This window comes from Nicotiana sylvestris, chromosome 10 (assembly GCF_000393655.2).
Source record: "Nicotiana sylvestris chromosome 10, ASM39365v2, whole genome shotgun sequence".
In the NCBI taxonomy this organism is placed as follows: Eukaryota; Viridiplantae; Streptophyta; class Magnoliopsida; order Solanales; family Solanaceae; genus Nicotiana; species Nicotiana sylvestris.
Genome location: NC_091066.1, coordinates 118,440,439 through 118,465,482, shown reverse-complemented (window position 1 = coordinate 118,465,482; position 25,044 = coordinate 118,440,439). Strand labels below are relative to the sequence as shown.

Here is a 25,044-nt window from a genome sequence, read left to right as displayed (position 1 = left end):
AAGGACTTGCTTGAAAAAGGTTTTATCAGACCCAGTACGTCATCATGGGGAGCACTTGTGTTGTTTGTAAGAAAGAAAGATGGTTTCTTACGAATGTGTATTGATTATAGGCAACTGAATAAGGTGACGATCAAGAATAAGTACCCGCTCCCGAGAATTGATGATTTATTTGATCAGTTACAAGGTGCCAAGTGTTTTTCAAAGATAGACTTGAGGTTCGGGTACCATCAGGTAAGGGTTAAGGATGAAGATATTCCGAAGACATCAATTAGGACTAGATATGGGCACTTTGAGTTTCGGGTTATGTCGTTCGGTCTGACCAATGCCCTAACAGTATTCATGGATTTGATGAACCATGTGTTCGGGCCTTTTTTAGATCTGTTCGTAATTGTATTTATTGACGATATATTGGTGTATTCTCATTTAGAGGATGAGTTGTAACTTTCCTTGTGCAAATCATTTCGGGTGAAGGCATTCGGGTGGATACACAAGATTGAGGCAGTAAAGACTTGGCCTAGACCCACAACACTGACGGAGGTTCGTAGCTTTCTCGGTTTGGCAAATTATTACAAGAGATTTATGGAAGGATTTTCTTCCCTTTCAGCACCTTTGACAAAGTTGACTCTGAAGGGAGCAAAGTTTCAATGGACTGATACTTGTAAACGATGTTTCCAGGCATTAAAGGAGAGATTAACTTCAGTACCGGTTCCAACGCTCCCATAAAGGACCGATTGTTATGTTATCGATTGCGACACTTCAGGCATTGGATTGGTTGTGTGGTGATGCAGCATGGTAAGGTTGTGGCTTATGCTTCTAGACAACTAATAAAGCACGAGAAGAACTACCCGACCCACGATTTAGAGTTAGCTGTGGTGATTCATACACTAAAGATGTGGAGGCACTACTTATATGACATTCATGTTGATATCTATACGGATCATAAGAGCCTCCAGTACATCTTCAAGCAAAAGGAATTGAATTTACGTCAAAGGGGATGGTTGGAGCTACTTAAAGACTATGACGTTGATATTTTATACCATTCGGGGAAGGCGAGCATAGTAGCCGACACCCTCATCCGTAGATTTATGGGTAGCCTATTGTATTTACAACTACAAAAGAGGGGAATAGCGCATGAGGTTCATCAGCTAGTTAGTCTTGGAGTTCGGATACTGGACGCTGGTGGCATTGGAATTACTCTTCAGGATACGACAACATCCTCTTTAGTAACTGAAGTAAAGGAATGCCAGTACAAGGATCCTGTGTTAGTTTATTCTAGGGATACCACCCTTCAAAAGGAGAAGATACCGTTTGAAATTACAGAAGATGGGGTCCTCAGATATCTAGGGCGTGTGCCTAATGTTGCAGGGCTACGTCGGCAGGTTATGGGAGAAACTCACTATTCTCATTATTCTATCCATCTAGAAGTAATAAAGATGTATCATGATATCAAGCATGTGTATTGGTAGGACTGAATGAAAAAGGATATAGCAGAATTTGTTGCCTAGTGCCCTAACTATGAGCATGTTAAGATTGAGCATCAAAAACCTGGTGGATTATTGCAGGCTATGGAGAGTCCGACTTGGAAATAGGAAGTAATCAATATGGATTTCATTGTAGGCTTACCTCGTACCCAGCGTAAGTTCGATTCGATATGGGTGATTGTTGATAGGCTTACAAAGTCAACCCATTTTCTGCCCATTAGAACTACATATTCCTTAGAGGATTATGCAAGGCTTTATATCAAGGAGATAGTATGACCGGATGGTGTCCCTGTATCTATTATCTCGGATAGAGGAGCTCAATTTATATCTAACTTGTGGAGGTCCTACCAAAAAGGATTGGGGACTCAAGGAAGTCTTAGTACAACATTTCATCCCCAGACAAACGGACAGGCTGAGCGTTCTATTCAAACATTGGAGGATATGTTACGAGCTTGTGTAATCGACTTCAAAGGTAGCTGGGATGATCATCTGCCACTTATTGAGTTCACATATAATAATAGTTACTATTCCAGTATTCAGATGGCTCCATACAAAGCTCTTTACAGACGGAAGTGTAGGTCGCCCATAGTGTGGTTTGATGTTGGAGAATCTAGATTACACAGGTCAGACTTGGTTCAGCAAGCCATAGAAAAACTAAAGCTTATCCGGGATCGACTATTGACAGCTCAGAGTCGTCAGAAGTCATTCTGATGTGCGGCGACGAGATTTAGAGTTCGGGGTTGATGACTGGGTATTCTTAAAGTTGTATGAAGGGTGTGATGAGGTTTAGCAAGAAAGGCAAACTTAGCCCACGGTATATTGGGCCTTATAGGATCATTCGGAAAGTGGGCCAAGTAGCTTATGAGTTAGAATTGCCCTTAGAGTTGGAGTTTGTCCATCCGGTTTTTCACGTATCTATGTTACGGAAATGCATTGGCGATCCTATTCGAGTGGTACCCACGGATGATGTACAGATTACAGAAGACTTATCATATAAGGAAGTTCCAGTTGCCATCCTAAACCGACAAATCCGCAAGCTGCGGAATAAGGAGGTCAACAATGTTGAAGAAATGACTTGGGAGGCTGAGAAATACATGAAGTCTAGATATCCCTACCTATTTTCTCCTCCAGAGAAGGGTCTAACTAAGACGTCATAACCTCAAGGTGCATGTATAAATTCTTGTATTGGTTATTGTCGTTGGTCATGTGAAGCCATTGTCGTTATTCATAACTATGGTCCTGTGTATCGTTGAATTATTAAGCTTCTACGGGGAGAGTTGGTAGTAGTGTTGTTACAAAAGATGACCCTGTCAAAGTTATATGGATCACGGGGGTTTGAACATTCGTGGACGAATGTTTCTAAGGAGGAAGGATGTTACATCTCGCGTTTTCGTACGTTAGAATTTTGTTTTCAGTTAACCGACGTAGACTCGGGGATGAGATCATCTTGATGTTAACTTACTTACGCTATTTATAACAAGTGACAAATAAGTGTCATAAAAGATAAAGGGTACACAAATTAAAGAAAATAAGTTTCGTTGAAAATGGCCAATTTGGAATAAAATACGGGTCGAGCGATAATACCCGATAATTATGAACTAGTAACATGCAAGGTACCATATGACCACGGTAGTATAATATATATATTATATATGAAGTATTTTAAAAATAAGTAGAATTTAAATAATTTGTGATAATTTTTAAATTATGCGCGTAATTGATTAATTACCGGGTAACATAACATTACCCAGTTAACCAATAAGTGGATAAATAATTAATAAATTAATCCCCTCCCCAACGTGGCAAGAAGCCACAAAGCCTAGAAAATGACTAAGTAGTCATAATTCTAGGTGGCTACTTTATAATGACTTTAAGATAAGTCTTAGAAAGACTTAGTAAAATCTTATCCAAAAATCTGTCTTTAGCTTCATTTAAAGTTTTTGGTTTCATTTCATTGCTTTGGCATTGAAACCAAGAGCATTGAAACTGATAAATTCGTCCTAAGTCTTTAGCCAACAAATCTGTTCTTGGTTTTGAAACCAACAACATTAATCCGAAAACATTTCGTCCAAAATTTCAATCCAAGCCAGTTTCGTTTCAATTTCAGAGGATCCAAGTGTAAAATTTCGTTCAAGGATTCAGAAGCAGAAGCTTCATTCCATTCAAATAATTTCAGGTATAGGTATGTTAAGGCCCTCCCTTTTTTCTTTTGGCATGGTCCAAATTATACTGAAGAAACAAGCAAACACACATTTTCCATAAATTACTCTATTCATATAAATAGCAGGGGTATCTATATTTTGATTCCCCATGAAAAATATTATTATCTTCTGTTCATGGCTCTCAGAAGAATACGTAATTGAAAAAATTTATCCGGAAGGAATATTAAGATTATTACTTATTTTTCATGCATTTCACTCATTTATACATATGCATTGACCCATGACTAGATGGCGTTATATACGCGTATATATGTAAATATATGTATATAGTATATGGAAAAAAGGTTACGATGTTATATACGCACCACCACCTGATCAGCTAGTATATGTTAATGATGTTGCCCACAGTGGCCGAAACGATATGATGGGATGCCCTCAGTGGCTTGATGATATTATGTACACTCATACATATGCATGACACGACATTTATATGCATGTGCATGGCATTATAAACGTTACAGAATTTACACAGTTATTCAAATTTAAAGATGTGTTTCCTTATTCCACATTTCATCTACGTCTTTTACGTACTAATTTTCATGCCTTACATACTCAGTACATTTTTCGTACTGATTCCCTATTTCACGGGGCCTGCATTTCATGCCCGCAGGTGCAGGTAGACAAGCTGACGGTCCCCCTTCTTAGGATCCCTGATCAGCGAGAGTTGGCGTGCTCCACTTGATCCAGAGCTGCTTTTGAGTTTGGTACGATACGTTTGTATATATATATATATATATATATATATATATATATATATATATATATAGGTATGACATGGCTTAGTTCCATCTTTGTACAGTTATGTTTCCATTAGAGGTCTGTAGATAGTATGTCTAGTTGGGTTGTACGTGGCCTTGTCGGCATGTATACGTACATATGCCTTGTTGGCAGGTTTCCTTCATGTATGTTATCTTCGTAATTCAACAGATGTTATACAGTTTCACATCGCATGCTTAAGGGTGTTTGATAGGTAGTACTCAGCACCCGTCACGGCCCATTGGTTTGGGTCGTGACAATCTCGATCCGTCTAACAATATCTTTGGCCCTCTGGAATGAAATATCATCCCCCATCTCTTTGGCCACAGGTAAGACCATCAATAAACCTCATCACCCTTCCTCTATTAGTGGGAATCAAAATAGCTCCTGAAGGCAATCGATATGCTACGGTACACCTCCCTCAGAGTGAAAAGAATACACTTCTCCAGAAATAACTGTGAAAACTGATCCCAGGTAAGTGGGGGTGAACTAGATGGTCTGCTCCAGTCAAAATCCTACCACCACCTCTTGGCAAAACCGGTCATCTAGAACAATAAAAAGTCAACCCCATTAGTCTTAACAATATCCATGTTGCGTAAGACCTCGTGACAATGGTCTAAGTAATCGTGTGGGTACTGAGAAGGTGCATCGCTATAATAAACATGAAAGAGCTTGGTGAACTTATCCAACCTTATCAATCCCTCAGAAGACATCGCGGTCCTCTCCCTGGGCTGTGTAACAATAACGGACTGAACTACCCTAACTGCTGGAGCTACCGGGGTCTGGTATATGGGAGCCATCTATATTGGAGTGTGAGTGGCAGGAGTCTGTGCTCCTCCCCCACCCTGAGAGAGGGCTGGTGCCATAGGAAAAACCCGGTCTGAGCTAACACTCCATGAGTCCAACTAAGCTAACTAGAGCGTCCTGAAGTATGGTAGCTGCAATGAATCCCTCTGGGACCTAAGCGGGTCAGACTAGTACGGTGTGAGTTGGGTCTTCCTCCCCATGATCAATTTGTGGCTCTACCATGGGTGATGCTGCTCGTGCTCTAGGATGAGCTCTGCCTTTGCCTCGGCCTCGACCCTTATCTCTAGTAGTGGCTGCAATAGGGGGTTCTAGCTCTGCCCGGCTGTAGACGTTGTGCGAGTTCTCACCATTGGCGAGAGAACAAGAGTATAATGTTCAAACTTCAATAGTGAAAATAAATCGCACGATAGAGAAAGAAAAAAGTGAAATTTTCCTAAAGCCTTATAGCCTCCGAAAGATAAGTACAAACATCCCTGTACTGATGCTCCAGACTCTACCAAGCTTGCTTATAACTCGTTCTAGGCAACCTAGTGATTTGATACCAACTTGTCACGACCCAAAATTCCCAAACGGAACTGTGATGGCGCCTAACATTTCACTTGCTAGGCAAGAAACTGTTAATTATATTTTTTTTAGCAAGTTTTAACAACTTAAATCAAATGATAACAAAAACAACTGAATAGTCTAAAATAAGCTGATAAACTACTAAACGACGTAATCCAAGTAAAATCCCAAAAACAGGAGTCACAAATACTTGAGCGTTTAGAGTTCTACAGATAATAGTTTGAATAAACACAACTGTTTGAATCGAAATAAATGACAATGATGACATAGAAGGGTATTTCAGGGCTACGGACGTCGTGTAGCTATACCTAAAATCTCCACAAGTAGCTGGATTCGGGCAATCTCACTAAGCGTTGTTGGGACCAACTCCGGTATCTGTACAAAAAGTGTAGTGTAGTATGAGTAAAACCAACCCCATGTATTCTGTAAGTGTCGAGATTAACCTTGATGAAGTAGTGACGAGGCTAAGGTGGGCCATTTACAATAACATGTATGCAATAATAATAATAATAACAGGAAGATAAGAAATGGAAGTAAAGTAGTTAACTCATGAAAACGAACTTGGAATTCAACTACCAGAGATCTCAAAATAACAAGTCTCATAGTCTCATATCTCAATACCGAGGCAAATCGAACAATCAGAAACAAGTACCACATATACAATCTGTTACGGCGCACAACCCGATCCCACCATAGCATCATCTGTCAATATCATAATCCCTCCTTATTCCTCCATTTCAATTCCTTACCTTTCAATTTTCGTCGTGACATGCAACCCGCTCCCCAAGCAATTTCAATTAACATAAATAATTCAACAACCAAATTTACAATAATTTCTACATCAAGCGGGTAAATGTACAATGTAATAAAGAACCAAATAATAATCAAAGAATCTCTAAAAAATCGAAGTCTCAACTTTACCAATTTATCAGTATCGAAATGCTAAACAACTCATGCAAATGAAACCACATTATAGAATGCAATAAATATTACAAAAACGATGGGATGAATAAACATGTGATAATTAAGGTATGCAAGTAAAGTAATTAGGGGCAAATATCAAATAAGTATGGAGTTATGGGATGAACGGACAAATTAAGACAAGGAATAATTAAATGACAAGTAACAATTATAGCATAGAAGTCAAGTAAGACATGTAACAATTAAGGCACGAATCAAGATACATCATGAAATAAAGGAAAACATGGAAACAAATATCATGACGGTGTATATACACTCGTCACCTCGCATATACACCACTTTCTAACATAATCCACATAACACATAGTTCAAGAAAGCGTATATACACTCGTCACCTCGCATATACACCACTTTCTCAAATAATTCACATAACAAATAGTTCAAGAATTCCTAATTCTCCCAAGTCGAGGTTAGACTCAACACTTACCTCACTCCGCGAATCAAAGCAATCAACTAACCACAGCCTTGCCTTACGAACAAGCCCGCAAACCAACCAAATCTAGCAAATATAGTTCTAATGGACATTATAAACTACACACGAGTGAAAAACATTCCATCTTTAATGATTTTCAAGAAAATCAACAAAAGTCAACCCATGACTCGTTTGGTCAAACCCGAAATTCGGACCAAAACCTGATTACCCATTCATCACTGAGCCCGATTATATGATTAGTTTAAAAATCCGACCTTTATTTTAGGTCTAAATCTCAATTTCTCAAAATCACTTATTTCTACCTAAATCCTTATTTTTTTACCATGAAAAAATATAGATTAAAGATTATAATCAATGGGTGTTTATGGAACTGTAAGGAAAAAAAGTTAAAAATCTACTAACTTATAAAGTTGGGATAAAAATCTCTTCAAAATCGCCTCTAGGCCGAGTTTAAACTTGAAAATGGTGAAAAATGAGAAGAAATCCCGATTTTAAAACTTTAAATCACTGGGCGTCAGGTGTTCTTCGCGTTCGAGAGGCACCTGACGCGATCATGAAGCATAGAGGCCTACATGGCCTTTGTGTTCGCAAGAAACCCTTCACATTTGCGAAGGCCCTCTCCGCATTGCCTTCACATTCGCGAGCCCATGCCCGCGTTCATGTAGGGTAACCACCTACCTCCCCCAAAATCCCCTTAACCCATCACGTTCGCGTGGGTGAGGTCGCATTCGCGAAGGGTAATCCCTCTGCTGCTTTGCCTTCGTGAACACATCCTCACATTTGTGTGGAAAGAATCAACCCCTACCCCATATTCCCCTTCGCAACCACAGGAGAGGTTTTGCAATCGCGAAACACATAGAATCAGACACCAGCAAATGGCTGAAGCCTGTAATTCTAAGTCCAAACATGACCCGTAGCCTATCCGAAACTCATCGGACACCCTCGAGCTCCAAACCAAATAGGCACAAAAGTGTAATAACAGCATACAAACTTGTTCCCGCGATCAAAACACCAAAATAACACTTAGAACTATGAATCGACCATCAAATGCATGAAATTTTCAAAGAAACTCAAGAACTTCCAAATTCACAACTGAGCGTCCGAATCCTATCAAATCAACTTTGTTTTGCAACCAAATTTTACTAACAAGTTTTAAATAGTAAAATGAACCTATTACCAAGTTCTAGAACTGGAATTCGAATCCGATAGAAATAAAGTCAACTTACGGTCAAACCTATGAAATCTTTAAACTTTCACGTTACTAGTTTTAACAAATCACATCAAGTTAAGTTAAGACTTCCGAATTCAATTCCAGGTATATGCCCAAGTCCAAAATCATGATATGGACCCACCGGAATCATCAAAATACTGATTCGGGGTTGTTTACCCAAAATATTTACCGTAGTCAACTCAAATCATTTTTAAAGCTAAAAATCATATTTTCTTCAAATTCTTGCATATAATCTTTTTGGAAAGAACATGGACTGCGCACGCAAATAGAGAAATATTAAACTGAGCTAATCGAGGTCTCAAAATACAAAAGTAAGGGCTTGAACTCCAAATGACCTATCGGATCGTCACAATTACAGGAATTAGTTTCCTTATTAATTATACTTATACAATCTCTCACTACTAGAAATCCGGTAAAAAACGACCACAAAAAGCGACCAAAGTTGGTCGCTTATAGGCCTAAAAGCGACCAAAAAGCGACCAAACATGCCTGGTCGCAATATTGCCGGTCCCTTTATTTTAGGGACCAAAGTTGGTCGCTAATTAGCGACCAACTTTGGTCTCTAAGGTAAAAGGACCAAATATTCTGATTTTGACTTTAGTGACCAACTTTGGTTGCTATATTAATTTAATAATATAAAGTTGGCGACCAAAGCTGGTCTCTACATATGAAATACGTTGTTTTTAATTTATCATTAATCATTAGAAAGCGACCAACTTTGGTCTCTAATCCAAATATTATATTTTAAAATCTAGACAATAGAGACCAAAGTTGGTTGCTAAATTCAAGAATTTAATTTTTTTTTTTAAAGATAAGCGACCAACATTGGTTGCTATATTTCCAGAAATTGTATCGTTTTAATAGAAATCTGGGCAGGTAGCGACCAAGGTTGGTCGCTATTGCCCAGAAAATTATTTTTTGTATAGTGATATGCGACCAAATAGAGACCAAAGTTGGTCTCTTTTCTTGGTATATTTTTGGCAGAAACTGCCTGTTTTGGTAGCTACACCACATGCCAGCTTACCAAACATCCTAAATAGGCATTTTATGCCAGTAACAACAACAACAACAATTAAAAGCAACAATCAATAGAACTAACACATTAAGCTAACAAAACTAAGTTAGCGCTTATTACAAGTCCATTCGAACTAAAAAGAACTAACACAATAGAACTAAATTTTTTTGTCTAGTTCAAAGTATATAAAGTACTCAAGGAGTGTTCTTTCAGCATCTTCGTCCGAAAGTTGGATTGCCTCGCCCGATTCATTAGGTGGTTGACTGCGTATGAATTCCCCCACGTCAGCTGCATGTGAAGCGAACCTATATGAAAAATTATATATATTGAATTAGTATTTCAAAATTTATATAAAAGTAAATCAAAATACTTAATGAAAAGTAAAAAACTTACATGTATATAGTCGAGGCTCGACCCTCCTTTCTGAATCAGTCTCTTTCTTCTTCTTTACAATACGAGTTTCATTGAATAGCTCATCTTGCTTCATTGGAATCATAAAGCTGTTTGGTGGCTTTGGTGATTATCCTCGTGGTACTTTTACTCGGGATGAACTTGGATACAGAGAATAACTTGGATACAGTACCTGACAGGGTGTGTCTTTGATCAATTGTTGATCTCTATAACTACAATGATAATGAGAAGGCAACGACATGTGTTTCAAAATAGTGATGGTATAGGTAGGATTTAACATTTCCTAAGTATATAAAAGAGGTTATAGAGGAATTCTCTACTTCACTTTCCAAGAGGAAAAGAAGTTTGATTGATAGTGACAACGTTGATGAAGACGGAATGTTTTCTGTTGGTCATGGCAGTTCCCATAAAGCGGGGATCATAAGACTCTATGATGACAAAGATTATAGGAAGTTTTGTTCAAACTTTCTTCCAAGTCTGATCCGTACAAGCTTAATATGATATTGGTGATATTTCTTCGGATTCAGACAATGATTTGACCGACAAAAGTATGGAAATGCTCTTAAAAAGAATTAAAGGTAAAATGTTTTTCTTGGTAGAGAAGGATGCTGAAAAGATTTTACCTTTAATTCTTTTTAAGAGCATTTCCATACTTTTGTCGGTCAAATCATTGTCTAAATCCGAAGAAATATCACCAATATCACATTAAGCTTGTACGGATCAAAATTGAAAGAAAATTTAGAACAAAACTTCCTATAATCTCTGTCATCATAGAGTCTTATGATCCCCATTCTATGGGAATTGCCATGACCAACGAAACACATTCCGTCTTCATCAACCTTGTCACTCTCAATTAAACTTCTTTTCCTCATGGAAAATGAAGTACAGAAATACTCTATAAGCTCTTCTTTTATCTACTTAGAAAATACTAAATTCCTACCTACACCATCACTATTTGAAACACATGCCATTGCCTTCTCATCATCATTGTCGCTAATGAGAAGAACAATTAAAGGCACACTTTGCCAGGTACTGTGTCTTAGTTATTCTTGGTGGAAGTTCTATTGCATGTCTAATAACGTCATCAACCTCTTCTAATAATCCTCCGGCAATCTAAAATTCCAAAACATAAACTAAAAGTTCAATTCATATCCTAAACCTTCAATTCATATCCACAAAAGTTCAAGTCATATCCTAAAGGTTCAACTCATATCGTAAAAAGTTCAAGTCATATCGTAAAATTTCAATTTATATCGTACAAGTTCAATTCACAAGAACAAAACCTAAAAACTAAAAGTTCATCAATTCTTATCCTACGAGTTTAAACATAAACTAAAAGTTCAATTTATATCCTAAAGGTTCAATTCATATCCACAAAAGTTCAAGTCATATCCTAAAATTTCTATTTATATCCTAAAAATTCAACTCATATCCTAAAAGTTTCAATTTATATCCTACAAGTTCAATTCACAAGAACAAAACCTAAAAACTAAAAGTTATATTCATATCCTACGAGTTTAAACATAAACTAAAAGTTCAAGTCATATCCTAAAGGTTCAATACATATGCTAAAGGTTCAATTTATTTCCTAAAAGTTCAACTCATATCCTAAAAGTTTCAATTCATATCCTAAAAAGTTCAAGTCATACATAAAAGCTTCAATTTATATCCTACAAGTTCAATTCACAAGAACAAAACCTAAAAACTAAAAGTTATATTCATATCTTACGAGTTTAAACATAAACTAAAACTTCAAGTCATATCCTAAAGGTTCAATACATATCCTAAAGGTTCAATTTATTTCCTAAAAGTTCAACTCATATCCTAAAAGTTTCAACTCATATCGTAAAAAGTTCAAGTCATACATAAAAGCTTCAATTTATATCGTACAAGTTCAATTCACAAGAACAAAACCTAAAAACTAAAAGTTCATCAATTCTTATCCTACGAGTTTAAACATAAACTAAAAGTTCAATTTATATCCTAAAGGTTCAATTCATATCCACAAAAGTTCAAGTCATATCCTAAAATTTCTATTTATATCCTAAAAATTCAACTCATATCCTAAAAGTTTCAATTCATATCCTAAAAATTCAATTCACAAGAACAAAACCTAAAAACTAAAAGTTATATTCATATCCTACGAGTTTAAACATAAACTAAAAGTTCAAGTCATATCCTAAAGGTTCAATACATATGCTAAAAGGTTCAATTTATTTCCTAAAAGTTCAACTCATATCCTAAAAGTTTCAATTCATATCCTAAAAAGTTCAAGTCATACATAAAAGCTTCAATTTATATCCTACAAGTTCAATTCACAAGAACAAAACCTAAAAACTAAAAGTTATATTCATATCTTACGAGTTTAAACATAAACTAAAACTTCAAGTCATATCCTAAAGGTTCAATACATATCCTAAAGGTTCAATTTATTTCCCAAAAGTTCAACTCATATCCTAAAAGTTTCAATTCATATTCTAAAAAGTTCAAGTCATACATAAAAGCTTTAATTTATATCGTACAAGTTCAATTCACAAGAACAAAACCTAAAAACTAAAAGTTCATCAATTCTTATCCTACGAGTTTAAACATAAACTAAAAGTTCAATTTATATCCTAAAGGTTCAATTCATATCCACAAAAGTTCAAGTCATATCCTAAAATTTCTATTTATATCCTAAAAATTCAACTCATATCCTAAAAGTTTCAATTCATATCCTAAAAATTCAACTCATATCCTAAAAGTTTCAATTTATATCCTAGATTTCTATAAACCCTAGATTTTTATAAAATGTTAAATAATGATAAATACAACCTAAACCCTAGGTTTCTATAAAATACAATGTTAAATAATCAATTGAAACACTAGTCATTTGAAACTAATTCATAGCTAATAAACAAAACATTATAAGCTTACACAAAAGATATAAATTGTAATTATAACCTAGAATTTTTAGGAGGTGGAGAAGGAGAGAGACGCAGCAGCGGCAGAGGCGACGGCGATGGGGCGGCGGCAGCTGGGCGGTGGTCGTTGGTGGCGTGGGTGGGGCCTCTAGTGCTGGGAGTTGGAAGGGGAGGTTTGAGTGTGAGAGAGAAAAAAGAGATTTTGGGAAATTTTTAGAAAGAATGGGAGGGGATCCCGGTTTTGACACTCTGGAATTAAAAATAGCGACCACAGTTGGTCGCTATTTTGGTAGGTAAATCAGTTTTGAATTTTTAGAAATAGCGACCAAAGTTGGTCGCTATTTCTAAAAAAATTATATCACTCTTAATTTAATTTAAAATTATATATATATATATGTAGTATAAATTTAGGATTTTAATTCAATTTAAGCTATATATATATATATATATATATATATATATATATATATATATATATGTCACGACCCAAATCCCGGTCGTGATGGCGCCCAACACACTACTAGGCAAGCCCGACCATTATATAATACAATTTAAAATTATGTACATATGTAGTATAAATTTAGAATTTTAATTCAATTTAAGCTATATATATATATATATATATATATATGTCACGACCCAAATCCCGGTCGTGATGGCGCCCAACACACTACTAGGCAAGCCCGACCATTATTCAACACTTAACCCAATTTATCAAAAATAGCGGAAAGAAATATCAATTAAGCAAGATTAAAGTACTGAAGAATTTAACAAAATACACAATATAATCTCACTAGGACCCGGTGTCACGAATCTGAGCCTCTAGAATACAGAATATCATCCTAATACATGGTATATCCAAAGTCCGATAATGCGGAAATAAAGAGATAGGATAGGAGGGAGAAGATCAATGGCTGCGAACGCCGTGCAGCTACCTCGATACTCCCAGAGGCTGGATCTGCTGATCAACTGGATCTACTGAGCCTGAGACTGCCCTGGATCTGCACACAAGGTGCAGGGAGTAAAGTGAGTACTCCGACCCAGTGAGTAATAAAAGTAACTACAGTCCGAAGATAAGAAAATCCAGTAAATACACAAAGTAAGCTACAATCCGAATATACAGCAACATATGGAACTGAGCAGCTAAACACCAGTATAAATACAAATACATGAATGCAATGCAATGCATATGATGGTACATTCCAGTACCCACTGCGGCGTGCAGCCCGAGCCATCCATATTTATTTATCGTCGACGGCGCTCACTGGGGGTGTGTACAGACTCCGGAGGGGCTCCTACAGCCCAAGCGCAATATCTTGGTCAGTCATTGTTACCTGACCGGTCAGCCATTGTTACCTGACCAATTTATATCATACAGTGTCATTGTTACCACTGTTCAAGTATATCATCCAGTGTCATTGTTACCACTATTTCAAGTATATCATCCAGTGTCATTGTTACCACTGTTTCAAGTATATCACACAGTGTCATTGTTACCACTGTTTCAAGTATATCACACAGTGTCATTGTTACCACTGTTTCAAGTATATCACACAGTGTCATTGTTACCACTGTTTCAAGTCACTTTATAATCAGTCTAGAAAATAATATAATAAGCCCCTTGGGCATTTACAAAACAGAAGTTCCCAGCCCGGAATACATTTAAAAATATCATTTAAGTTTTCAACACTTAGAATTATGGCTGAGTTTGCAAAACAGCATTTAAAACCTTGGACTGAAATTAAATGATATGCAAATCATGCTAAGCAGTAATATCAATCCTCAAAGTTTTACAAATCGGCACAAGGCCCCAAACATGGCATCAAGCCCAGTAATATCAATGAAGTATATGTATCAATCACCAGTATAGTATAAACATCATACGGGATGGACCAAGTCACAATCCCCAAAAGTATCCGACCCCGCACTCGCCATGGAGTGCGCGTCACGCCTCAATATAGCGTTACGATGTGAAAGTCCGGGGTTTCAAACCCTCAGAACAGCATTTACATCTATTACTCACCTCAAGACGGCCAAAAGTCTACTCCGCGATGCCCTTTCCTTTTCGAATCGACCTCCTCGCGCATCGAATCTTGCCAAAACCACAAGGAATATATTACAATAGGCTAAGGGAATATAACTCAATCGAAAAGACTAAATATCGAAAATCACGAAATTTGCAAAACCCGAGCCCCGGGCCCACTTCTCAAAAAATTACGAAAGTCACATCACCGGATTCCTCGTCTCGCCACGAGTCCGTACATATAAAATTTACCAAAATCGGAGTTCAAATGACCCTCAAATCTTCATTTTAGAATTTCAATCTCAAGCCCTAATTTCTTATAATTTGGCTATGTTTTCTTGGATTTCAAGGATGATTCTTCAATAAAATCATGTATTTAACTCATAAAACTTACCTCCAATCGATCTCAGTTGAAACTCCCTTCAATCCCCGTCCAAAAGCTCTCAAAATGACCGAAAATTGTGGGAAAATGACCCAAAATCGAATATAAACTCACTGCCCAGATTTTTCGCAATTACTGTTCACCCGCGCGGTACTGTTCACGTGCGGGTTACTGTTCACTGCTGCTAAAAAAATGCACCAGCAGCCAATTTAAATTGCAGCACAACTATTTTTCACTAAAATGGCTCTAACTCCATCATACGAACTCAGAATTAGACGATTCTTATTCCTATGAGTCACAAATAATAATACGAACACAACCCTTCAATCGAAACTCAATTCGGAGCTCATTTGCCCAGTACGATATCCATTTCGCTCGTTAAACAATTACTCATGTTTCGCGTCAAAAACCTAATCGCGACTTGATGAAATTAGACCAAAATTTCCAGATCAGTCCTATAATTCATTATCAAAATTCCGGAAGTCTCGGAATCAAATTTGGATCTCTAGAACTAAAAATGAACCTTTAGATCATTACATTTATGCTCAAAACGACAAAAATCTTCCAAAAACTCTTCCAAAATTTGTCCGAGCCTCATGGGATCCCAACAAAGTATACTAACAAGTCCCATAATATGACACAAACTTAGTTGTTCCTTCGAATCACCAAAAACAACGCAAAAATACTAAATTCACCACGGATTCAAGCCTATGAACTTTGAAACTTCAAATTTTCACATCCGATGTCGAAACACGTCAAAACTAGTCCGAATGATCTCAAATTTTGCAGACAAGTCCAAAATGACATAACTGAAGCTACAGCAACTCTCGGAATTCCATTCCGAGCCTCGGATCAAAATCTTACCTATCAACCGGAATTCGCCAAAATACTAACTTTGCCGATTCAAGCTTAATTCTACACCGGTCATCACAAAAATATTCCGGACACACTCCTAAGTCCCAAATCACCTAACAAAGCTATCCGAACCATAAAATTCACATTTCGAGCGCTCTAACACATAAGTCAATATCCGGTTGACTTTTCCAACTTAAGCTTCCTTAAAAGAGACTAAGTGTCTCAAACCTTACCAAAATCATTCAGGAATGACTTCAAATTTTGCACACAAGTCACATTCGACATTACGGACTTGCCCCAACTTTCGGAATCGCATTCCGACCCCGATATCAAAATTTCCACTTCCGGTCGAATTTTCTCAAAAACCTTCAAATTTCTATATTTAGCCAAACGGCTCCAAAATGACCTACGGATCTCCGAATTCACTTCCGATCGCGCTCCCAAATCCAGAATCACCATACGAAGCTACTCCCAGTCTCAGAATTCCAAACGGACATCAATAACACTGAAATGCATTTTAAGCCAAACTGATGCAATTTCTTCTAAAATGCTATCTTCCACAATAGGCGCCAAAACGCTCCCGGATTATCCAAAACCCGATCCGGGCATACGCCCAAGTACGAAATCATCATACGAACCTGCTGAAACCTTAGGATCCCAATTCTGAGGTCTTTTACTCAAAATTCCAATCCTAGTTTATTTCTTCAATTTTAAGCTTTCAAAATGAGAATTTCCATTTAGATTTGATTCCAAACTTCCTGAATTTTAATTCTGACCATACACTCAAGTCAATATACCTGAGATGAAGCTGCTCATGGCCTCAAACTGCTGAATGACGCGCCAGAGCTCAAAATGATCGATCGGATCGTTACAATATATATATATTCGATATAATACTACCTAATACACTTATACTTAGTGCATAGTATATTATATATATATATATATATATATATATATATATATATATATATATATATATATATATATAAGCTATATTCGATACAGTATTACCTAATACACTTATACGCAGTGCATAGTATAGCGTAAGTATATATATATAATATATATATATAAGCTATATTCGATATAATACTGCCTAATACACTTATACTTAGTGCATAGTATAGCGTAAGTATATATATAAGCTATATTCGATACAGTACTACCTAATACACTTATACTCAGTGCATAGTATAGCGTAAGTATATATTATATATATATATATATATATATATATATATATATATAAGCTATATTCGATACAGTATTACCTAATACACTTATACGCAGTGCATAGTATAGCGTAAGTATATATATATTATATATATATATAAGCTATATTCGATACAGTATTACCTAATACACTTATACTTAGTGCATAGTATAGTGTAAGTATATATATATATATTATATATAAGCTATATTCGATACAGTATTACCTAATACACTTATACTTAGTGCATAGTATAGCGTAAGTATATATATATATATATATATATTATATATGTAAGCTATATTCGATATAATATTACCTAATAGACTTATATTCAGTGCATAATATAGCGTAAGTATATATATATATATATATATAGAGAGAGAGAGAGAGAGACACACACACGATTCGTAGTACTATTCATCCCTTGTATTACAAAAGTATTAACGGCTTATATTTATATTATTTAGATAGTAAATACAAAAGTAATTTTTAATTTTGACCATTGTTGACCTGAATAGAGACCAACTTTGGTCGCTATTTATTCAAGAATTTAGTTTAGCGACCAAAGTTGGTCGCTATATTTAAATCAGATTTAATTATATTTCATATAATATTTAAATTAATAATATAATTATTAAAATTGTATAACTGGGCCCCATTTAAGCGACCAAAGTTGGTCGGTATCTGCCTACCCTTTAAGTAGCGACCAACGTTGGTCGCCATTTTTATATTATATATATTTATATTTTATAATTTTTTTAAAATAATAATATAATTATTTAAATTTTGTAGGTGGGTCCAACTTTAGCGACCAACATTGGTCACTAATCTCAGTAAATGTTTGACCAAGAAAGTCTGACCAGTCCAGTCAACATTTTGACTAATATAGCAACCAAATAGCGACCAACCTTGGTCGCTATTTTGTTTCTTTTATTTATTTTATTATTTTCGCTAGTTTAGCGACCAACTTTGGTCGCTTTTTCCCACAGACCAATTTTGGTCGCTTTTTTCCGTATTTTTAGTAGTGTCTCAGTTATCGGTACTACAACTATCATGTTTATTAGTATTTTGTTACCAAATGGTGAGCTTTATAATTTTCAATATATCATTATTCAGGTGAAAACACATTGATAACTTTGGAATAGTAAGTGATAGCCACAGTTTCAGTATATAAGCTCATAAGCGTATATAGTGCTCTAAAGCTTTATTCCAAGTATATATGAAATGAAAGGGTCATGCTAGGGAAAAGAGCGAAAGTAAAACGTTTCATAGTACCATGTACCTTCAGAATCTATCAAAGTGTACCAAGACTTGGAAGGACCCCATTTGCAGGAAATCAAGAAAGAATGTGACCAAGTTTGCGCCGAAGTGCGTAGCATGCTAACAAGCTTATATCTAACCAACATGCTATTAGGAAGAACTAGTTAGACTTTGATAAATATGTTAGAAACAATTTTTTAAATTTTTAAAAGATATAGAAATGATTGTATGCCATCACAGTAGTATATAACTTCATTTATTAGACCAGCTAATAGGTGTCATGATCCGGATTTCCCACCTTCGGAAGTCGTGATGGCGCCTACTAATGTGAGCTAGGCAAGCCAATCCTTTAACTACTTACTTCCTTATCCAATTATTTCTTTTTAACAAATATAAGGAGATAACATGGTAACAACGGAAAAATCCAAATTTAAGCGGAAGACAACAATAACATATATGAAATCTGAATCTATTACAAATACTTAAGCCTGAACCATCCAAAACTTGGTGTCACAGACGGTCTAAGATTTGCTACATACAAAGTGTGAAGAAATAATAGTACACTGTTTCTAAATAAAGGGAAAATGAAACAGGAAACAGGGATAGAGGGAGACGCCTACAGGTCTACCTTGGATCTCCGCGTGGACTGAAGGTAGCCTCCAACTACGGTCCAAAAGCTGCTCCGGGATCTGCACATAGTGCAGAGTGTAGCATCAGCACAACTGACCCCATGTACTGGTAAGTGTCTAGCCTAACCTCGGCGAAGTACTAACGAGGATAGGACCAGACTACAAAATAAACCTGTGCAGTTCAAATATATATACAGCGGAAAAGAAATCCAGAAATAAACAAGTAAAGTTGGGAGGGGGAAATATGTTTCAGGGAATAACAGGTAAAAACAGGATATCAAGAGAATTATAAAGGAATCAAAATCCAACCACTAACGAGAATAAGGAAAACAAAGGCAGATTTCACTTTCTTTTCACATCTTGTTGCAGGCGTGCAACCCGATCCCATTTCCTGTATCTCGTGGCAGGCATGCCACCCGCTCTCATTTTACTTATTTTGTGGTAGGCATGCCACCCGCTCCCATTTCACTATGTCTTGTGGTAGGCGTACCACCCGCTCCCATTTCATCATATCTTATGATAGGCGTACCACCCGCTCCCATTTCATCATATCTTGTTGTAGGCGTACCACCCGCTCCCATTTCATCATGTCTTGTGGTAGGCTTACCACCCGCTCCCAGTTACAAGCCAACAATAATCACAAGGAATCCGGTAAGGGAACAATAATATCAAACAAACATCTCGTCAAGGGAACAATGATATCTCAACAATTTCCCAGGAAGGGAACAATAATATCAACCAAACATCCTGGAAAGGGAACAATGATGATAATAACATGTGAGGCACAATAAACCATAACGGAGTCATAAAAGTTTATAACACAAGCCTCAAACACCGCTTTTCCTTTTGAATTAAGCTCCAAATCAATTGTATCTAGACATAATCGACTTAATAACATCAATAAACGCTAAACAATCCAATTCCAATGCTTAATTATAGCTTTCCCATCATTCTTCCCAAAAAGTCAAAAATTGACCTTGGGCCCGCTTGGTCAAAACACGAGGTTCAGACCAAAACCTGATTACCCATTCACCCACGAGCCCGAATATAAAATTTGTTTTGAAATCCGACCCCAAAACGAGGTCAAATTCCCACATAATCAAAAAGCCCTAACTCTACCCAAATTCCTAATTTTCTACCCTTAATCTCATATTTTAGGCCTAGAAATCTAGTGGATGTTGATAAAAATGGAAGAAAATAAGTCAAAGATTACTTACCTAATAGGTTATGGTGGATAAATTCATCAAAAATCGCCCAAGAGGTGTGGAGAAGAAGAAGTTTGTGAAAAATGGGTTAAATCCCATAATGCATTCTGTTTCTTGACCTTTAAAATAACTGGGCGTATTTGGTCATCGCGTTCGCGATGAGTTAGGTCTTACAGACCTTCGTGTTCGCGGAAGATGGCTCGAGTTCACGAAGAAGTAACTCTTCGAGCCTTCGCGTTTGCGTCCAAGTGGTTGCATTCGCGTAGGTATAATTTTCCCTTCCCCCTGACCAGGCCACAAGCCTTCGCGTTCGAGATACTAGGCCCGAATTCGCGAAGGGTAGACCCCCCAAAGCTTCTAGTTCGCGACATTGGTCACGCGTTCGCGTATAAAGAATTTTCCTTCAGCACAATTAACTCATCGCGTTCGCGAGGGTCCTCTCGCGAACGTGAAGAAGAAAGTATCAGCACACCAGAAACTAGAAAAACCTACAACTTTTGAGTTCCAAAAACCTTTCGAAACACACCTGAAACTCACCCGAACTCTCGGGGTTCCAAACCAAACATACGTACTAACTCAAAAACACCATATGAACTTATCTGTGCAATTAAATCGCCAAAATAACATCATTAACATCGAATTAAACCTTAAAATCAATGAATTGTTTCAAAACTTCTTAAAACATCAAACTTTGCAATTAAAGTCCGAATCACGTTAAATGACATCCGTTTCTCACCAAATTTCACATAATCATCTTAAATCATATATAAGACCTATACCGGGCATTGGAACCAAAATACGGGCCCGATACCCTTGAGTTTTAATCAAAATTCATTTCCAAATCCTTTAAACAATTTCAAAAAATATTTTTCTTTACAAATTCATTTATCGGGCTTGGGACTTCGGAATTTGATTTCGGGCATACGCCCAAGTCCCATATTTTCCTACGGACCCTCCGGGATCGTCAAATCACGGGTCCGGGTCCGTTTACCCAAAACGTTGACCGAAGTCAAATTAACTCATTTTATCGTCAAAATTTATCATTTTTCACAGATTTTCACATATAGGCTTTCTGGCTACCCGCCCGAACTGTGCACGCAAATTGAGGTAATGCTAAAAGAGGTTTTTAAGGCCTCGAAACGCAGAATTTCATTTTAAAACACGTGATGACCTTTTGGGTCATCACATTCTCCACCTCTAAAACAACCGTTCATCCTCGAACGGACATAAGAAGCAAGTACCTGACTTGGGGAAAAGGTGGGAAAAACTGCTCCGCATATCGGACTGGGACTCCCAAGTCGATCCTTCAGGAGGCTGAACCCTCCACTGAATAAGAATAGAAGGAAAACTCTTTGACCTCAAGTGACGAACCTGCAGGTCTAGAATGGCTACTGGCTCCTCCTCATAAGACAAGTCCTTGTCTAACTGGACAGTGCCGAAATCTAACACGTGGGATGGATTGTCGTGATATTTCCGAAGTATGAACACATGAAACACTGGATGCACGGCTGATAAGCTCGGCGGCAATGCAGGTATATAAACCACCTCTCCTACTCGATCAAGAATCTCAAATGGACTAATGAACCTAGGTCTAAGCTTTCCCTTCTTCCCAAATCTCATCACGTCCTTCATAGGTGACACTTGAAGCAATACCCGCTCACCGACCATGAAAGCCAAATCTCGGACCTTGCAGTTGGCATAACTCTTTTGCCTGGACTGAGCTGTACGAAGCCTATCCTGAATAATCCTGACCTTGTCCAAGGCATCCTGAACCAGATTTATACCTAATAACCGAGCCTCTCCCGGCTCAAACCATCCAACCGGAGACCGACATCGTCTACCATATAAAGCCTCATAAGGAGCCATCTGGATACTCGACCGGTAGCTGTTGTTGTAGGCAAACTCTGCTAAAGGTAAAAACTGATCCCACAAGCCTCCAAAGTCAATGACACAAGCTCAGAGCATATCCTCCAAAATCTGAATAGTTCGCTCGGATTGCCCGTCCGTTTGAGGATAAAATGTTGTGCTCAACTCAACCCGTGTGCCCAACTCTTGCTAAACTGCTCTCCAGAAATGTGAGGTAAACTGAGTACCTTGGTCCAAAATGATAGACACGGGCACACCATAAAGACAAACAATCTCTCGGATATAGATCTCAACTAACCTCTCAGAAAAATAGGAGACTGCCATCGAACTTCCTCTGAGTCCGTGGAAGTCCAACAATGAAGTCCATAGTGATCCGCTCTCACTTCCACTCAGGAATCTCAATCTTCTGGAACAAACCACCAGGCCTCTGATGCTCATACTTAACCTGCTGACAATTCAAACACCGAGCCACATATGCAATGATATCCTTCTTCATTCTCCGCTACCAATAATGTTGTCGCAAATCCTGATACATCTTCGCGGCAACCGAATGAATATAGTACCGAGAGCTATGGGCCTCCTCTAAAATCAACTCTCGAAGACCATCCACATTGGGCACACAAACTCGACCCTGCAATCTCAAAACTCCATCATCACCTAAGGTAACCTGCTTGGCACCTCCGTGCTGCACCGTGTCTCTAAGGACACACAAATGGGGATCATCATACTGCCGCTCATGGATACGCTCCAATAACGAAGAACGAGTGACTTTGCAAGCTAACATACAGCTGGGCTCAGAAACATCCAACCTTACCAACTGATTGGCCAAAGCTTGAACATCCAAAGCAAGCGGTCTCTCACCGACCAGAATATAAGCAAGACTTCCTATACTGGCTGACTTCCTACTCAAAGCATCTGCCACCACATTAGCCTTTCTCGGATGATATAAAATGGTGATATCATAGTCCTTTAATAGCTCCAACCACCTTCTTTGCCTCAAATTCAACTCCTTCTGCTTGAACAAGTACTGCAGACTCTTGTGATCCGTGAACACCTCGCATGCCACGCCATACAGATAATGTCTCCAAATATTCAACGCGTGAACAATGGCTGCTAACTCCAAATCATGAACCGGATAATTCTTCTCATGAATCTTCAACTGCCGCAAAGCATAAGCCATATACCTTGCCATCCTGCATCAACACCGCACCAAGCCCAATACGAGATGCATCACAATAAACAATATAAGGCCCTGAACCTGTGGGCAAAACCAACACCGGTGTCGTAGTCAAAGCTGTCTTGAGCTTCTGAAAGCTTGCCTCACACTCATCAGACCACCTGAACTGGGCACCCTTCTGGGTCAACCTGGTCATCGGGGCTGCGATAGATGAAAACCCCTTCACAAACTGACAATAATAGTCTGCCAATCCCAAGAAACTCCGAATCTCCATAGCTGATGCTGGTCTAGGCCATTTCTTGACTGCCTCAATCTTCTTTAGATCAACCTGAATACCCTCTACTGATACAATATGACCCAGGAAGGCAACTAAACTCAACCAGAACTCACACTTCGAGAACTTAGCATATAACTGACTATCCCTCAAGGTCTGAAAAATCACTCTAAGATGCTGCTCGTACTCCTCTTGGCTTCGGGAATATATCAAAATATCATCAATGAAGACTATCACGAACAAATCCAAATAAGGTCTGAACACTCGGTTCATCAAATCCATAAAAGCTATTGGGGCATTTGTCAACCCGAATGACATCACCAAGAACTCATAATGCCCGTACCGAGTGCGGAAAGCTATCTTAAGGACATCAAATGCCCTAATCCTCAACTGATGGTAGCCAGATCTCAAGTCAATCTTCGAAAATACCTTGGCACCCTGAAGCTGATCAAACAAATTATCAATCCTTGGCAATGGATACTTATTCTTGATTGTAATCTTGTTCAGCTGCCGGTAATCTATACACAGTCTCATCAGTCCGTCCTTCTTCTTAACAAACAACACAGGTGCACCCCAAGGCGAAACACTGGGTCTAATAAAACCCTTCTTAAGCAAGTCCTGTAACTGCTCCTTCAACTCTTTCAACTCAGGCTGGGCCGTACGATACGGCGGGATAGAAATAGGCTGAGTGTCCGGATCCAAATCAATGCAAAAGTCAATATCCCTGTCGAGTGGCATACCCGGCTGTTCCAAAGGGAAAACCTCAGGAAACTCACGAACAATGGGCACAAAATCAATAGAAGGAAGCTCAGCGCTAGAATCATGAACATAAGCCAAATAGTCCAAACACCCCTTCTCGACCATACGCCGAGCCTTCACATAAGAGATAACACTACGGGTAGAATGACTATGAGTCTCTCTCCACTCTAAACGAGGTAAAACCGGTAAGGCTAAGGTCACAGTCTTGGCATAACAATCCAAGATAGCGCGGTAAGGTGATAACCAGTCCATCCCCAATATGACATCGAAATCAACCATGTCCAGAAGCAACAAATCTACACGAGTCTCAAGACCCCCAATCACGACTATACAAGAGCGATGGACTCGATCTACCATAATAGAATCACCCACTGGTGTAGACACATAAACATGATCACTCATAGAATCACTAGGCATGACCAGATACAGCGCAAAATAAGAGGACACATATGAGTACGTAGACCTTGGATCAAATAACACTGAAGCATCTCTATCACAAACCAGAACCGTACCTATAATAACTTCATCAGAAGCCTCAGCCTCGGGCCTGGCTAGAAGAGCATAACATCGGGCTGGGCCCCACCACCCTGA

General features: G+C 38.0%; 1 protein-coding gene across 1 annotated transcript; it reads right to left on the bottom strand.

Moving 5' to 3' along the window:
• Positions 1-21,574: 21,574 nt before the first annotated feature.
• Positions 21,575-24,558, bottom strand: LOC138879859 (uncharacterized). The gene is made up of 2 exons (XM_070159499.1): positions 24,124-24,558; positions 21,575-22,144 (listed from the first exon to the last, which is right to left on the bottom strand). Exons 1-2 carry the CDS (start codon positions 24,556-24,558, stop codon positions 21,575-21,577), a joined length of 1,005 nt encoding a protein of 334 aa, XP_070015600.1.
• Positions 24,559-25,044: the final 486 nt, after the last annotated feature.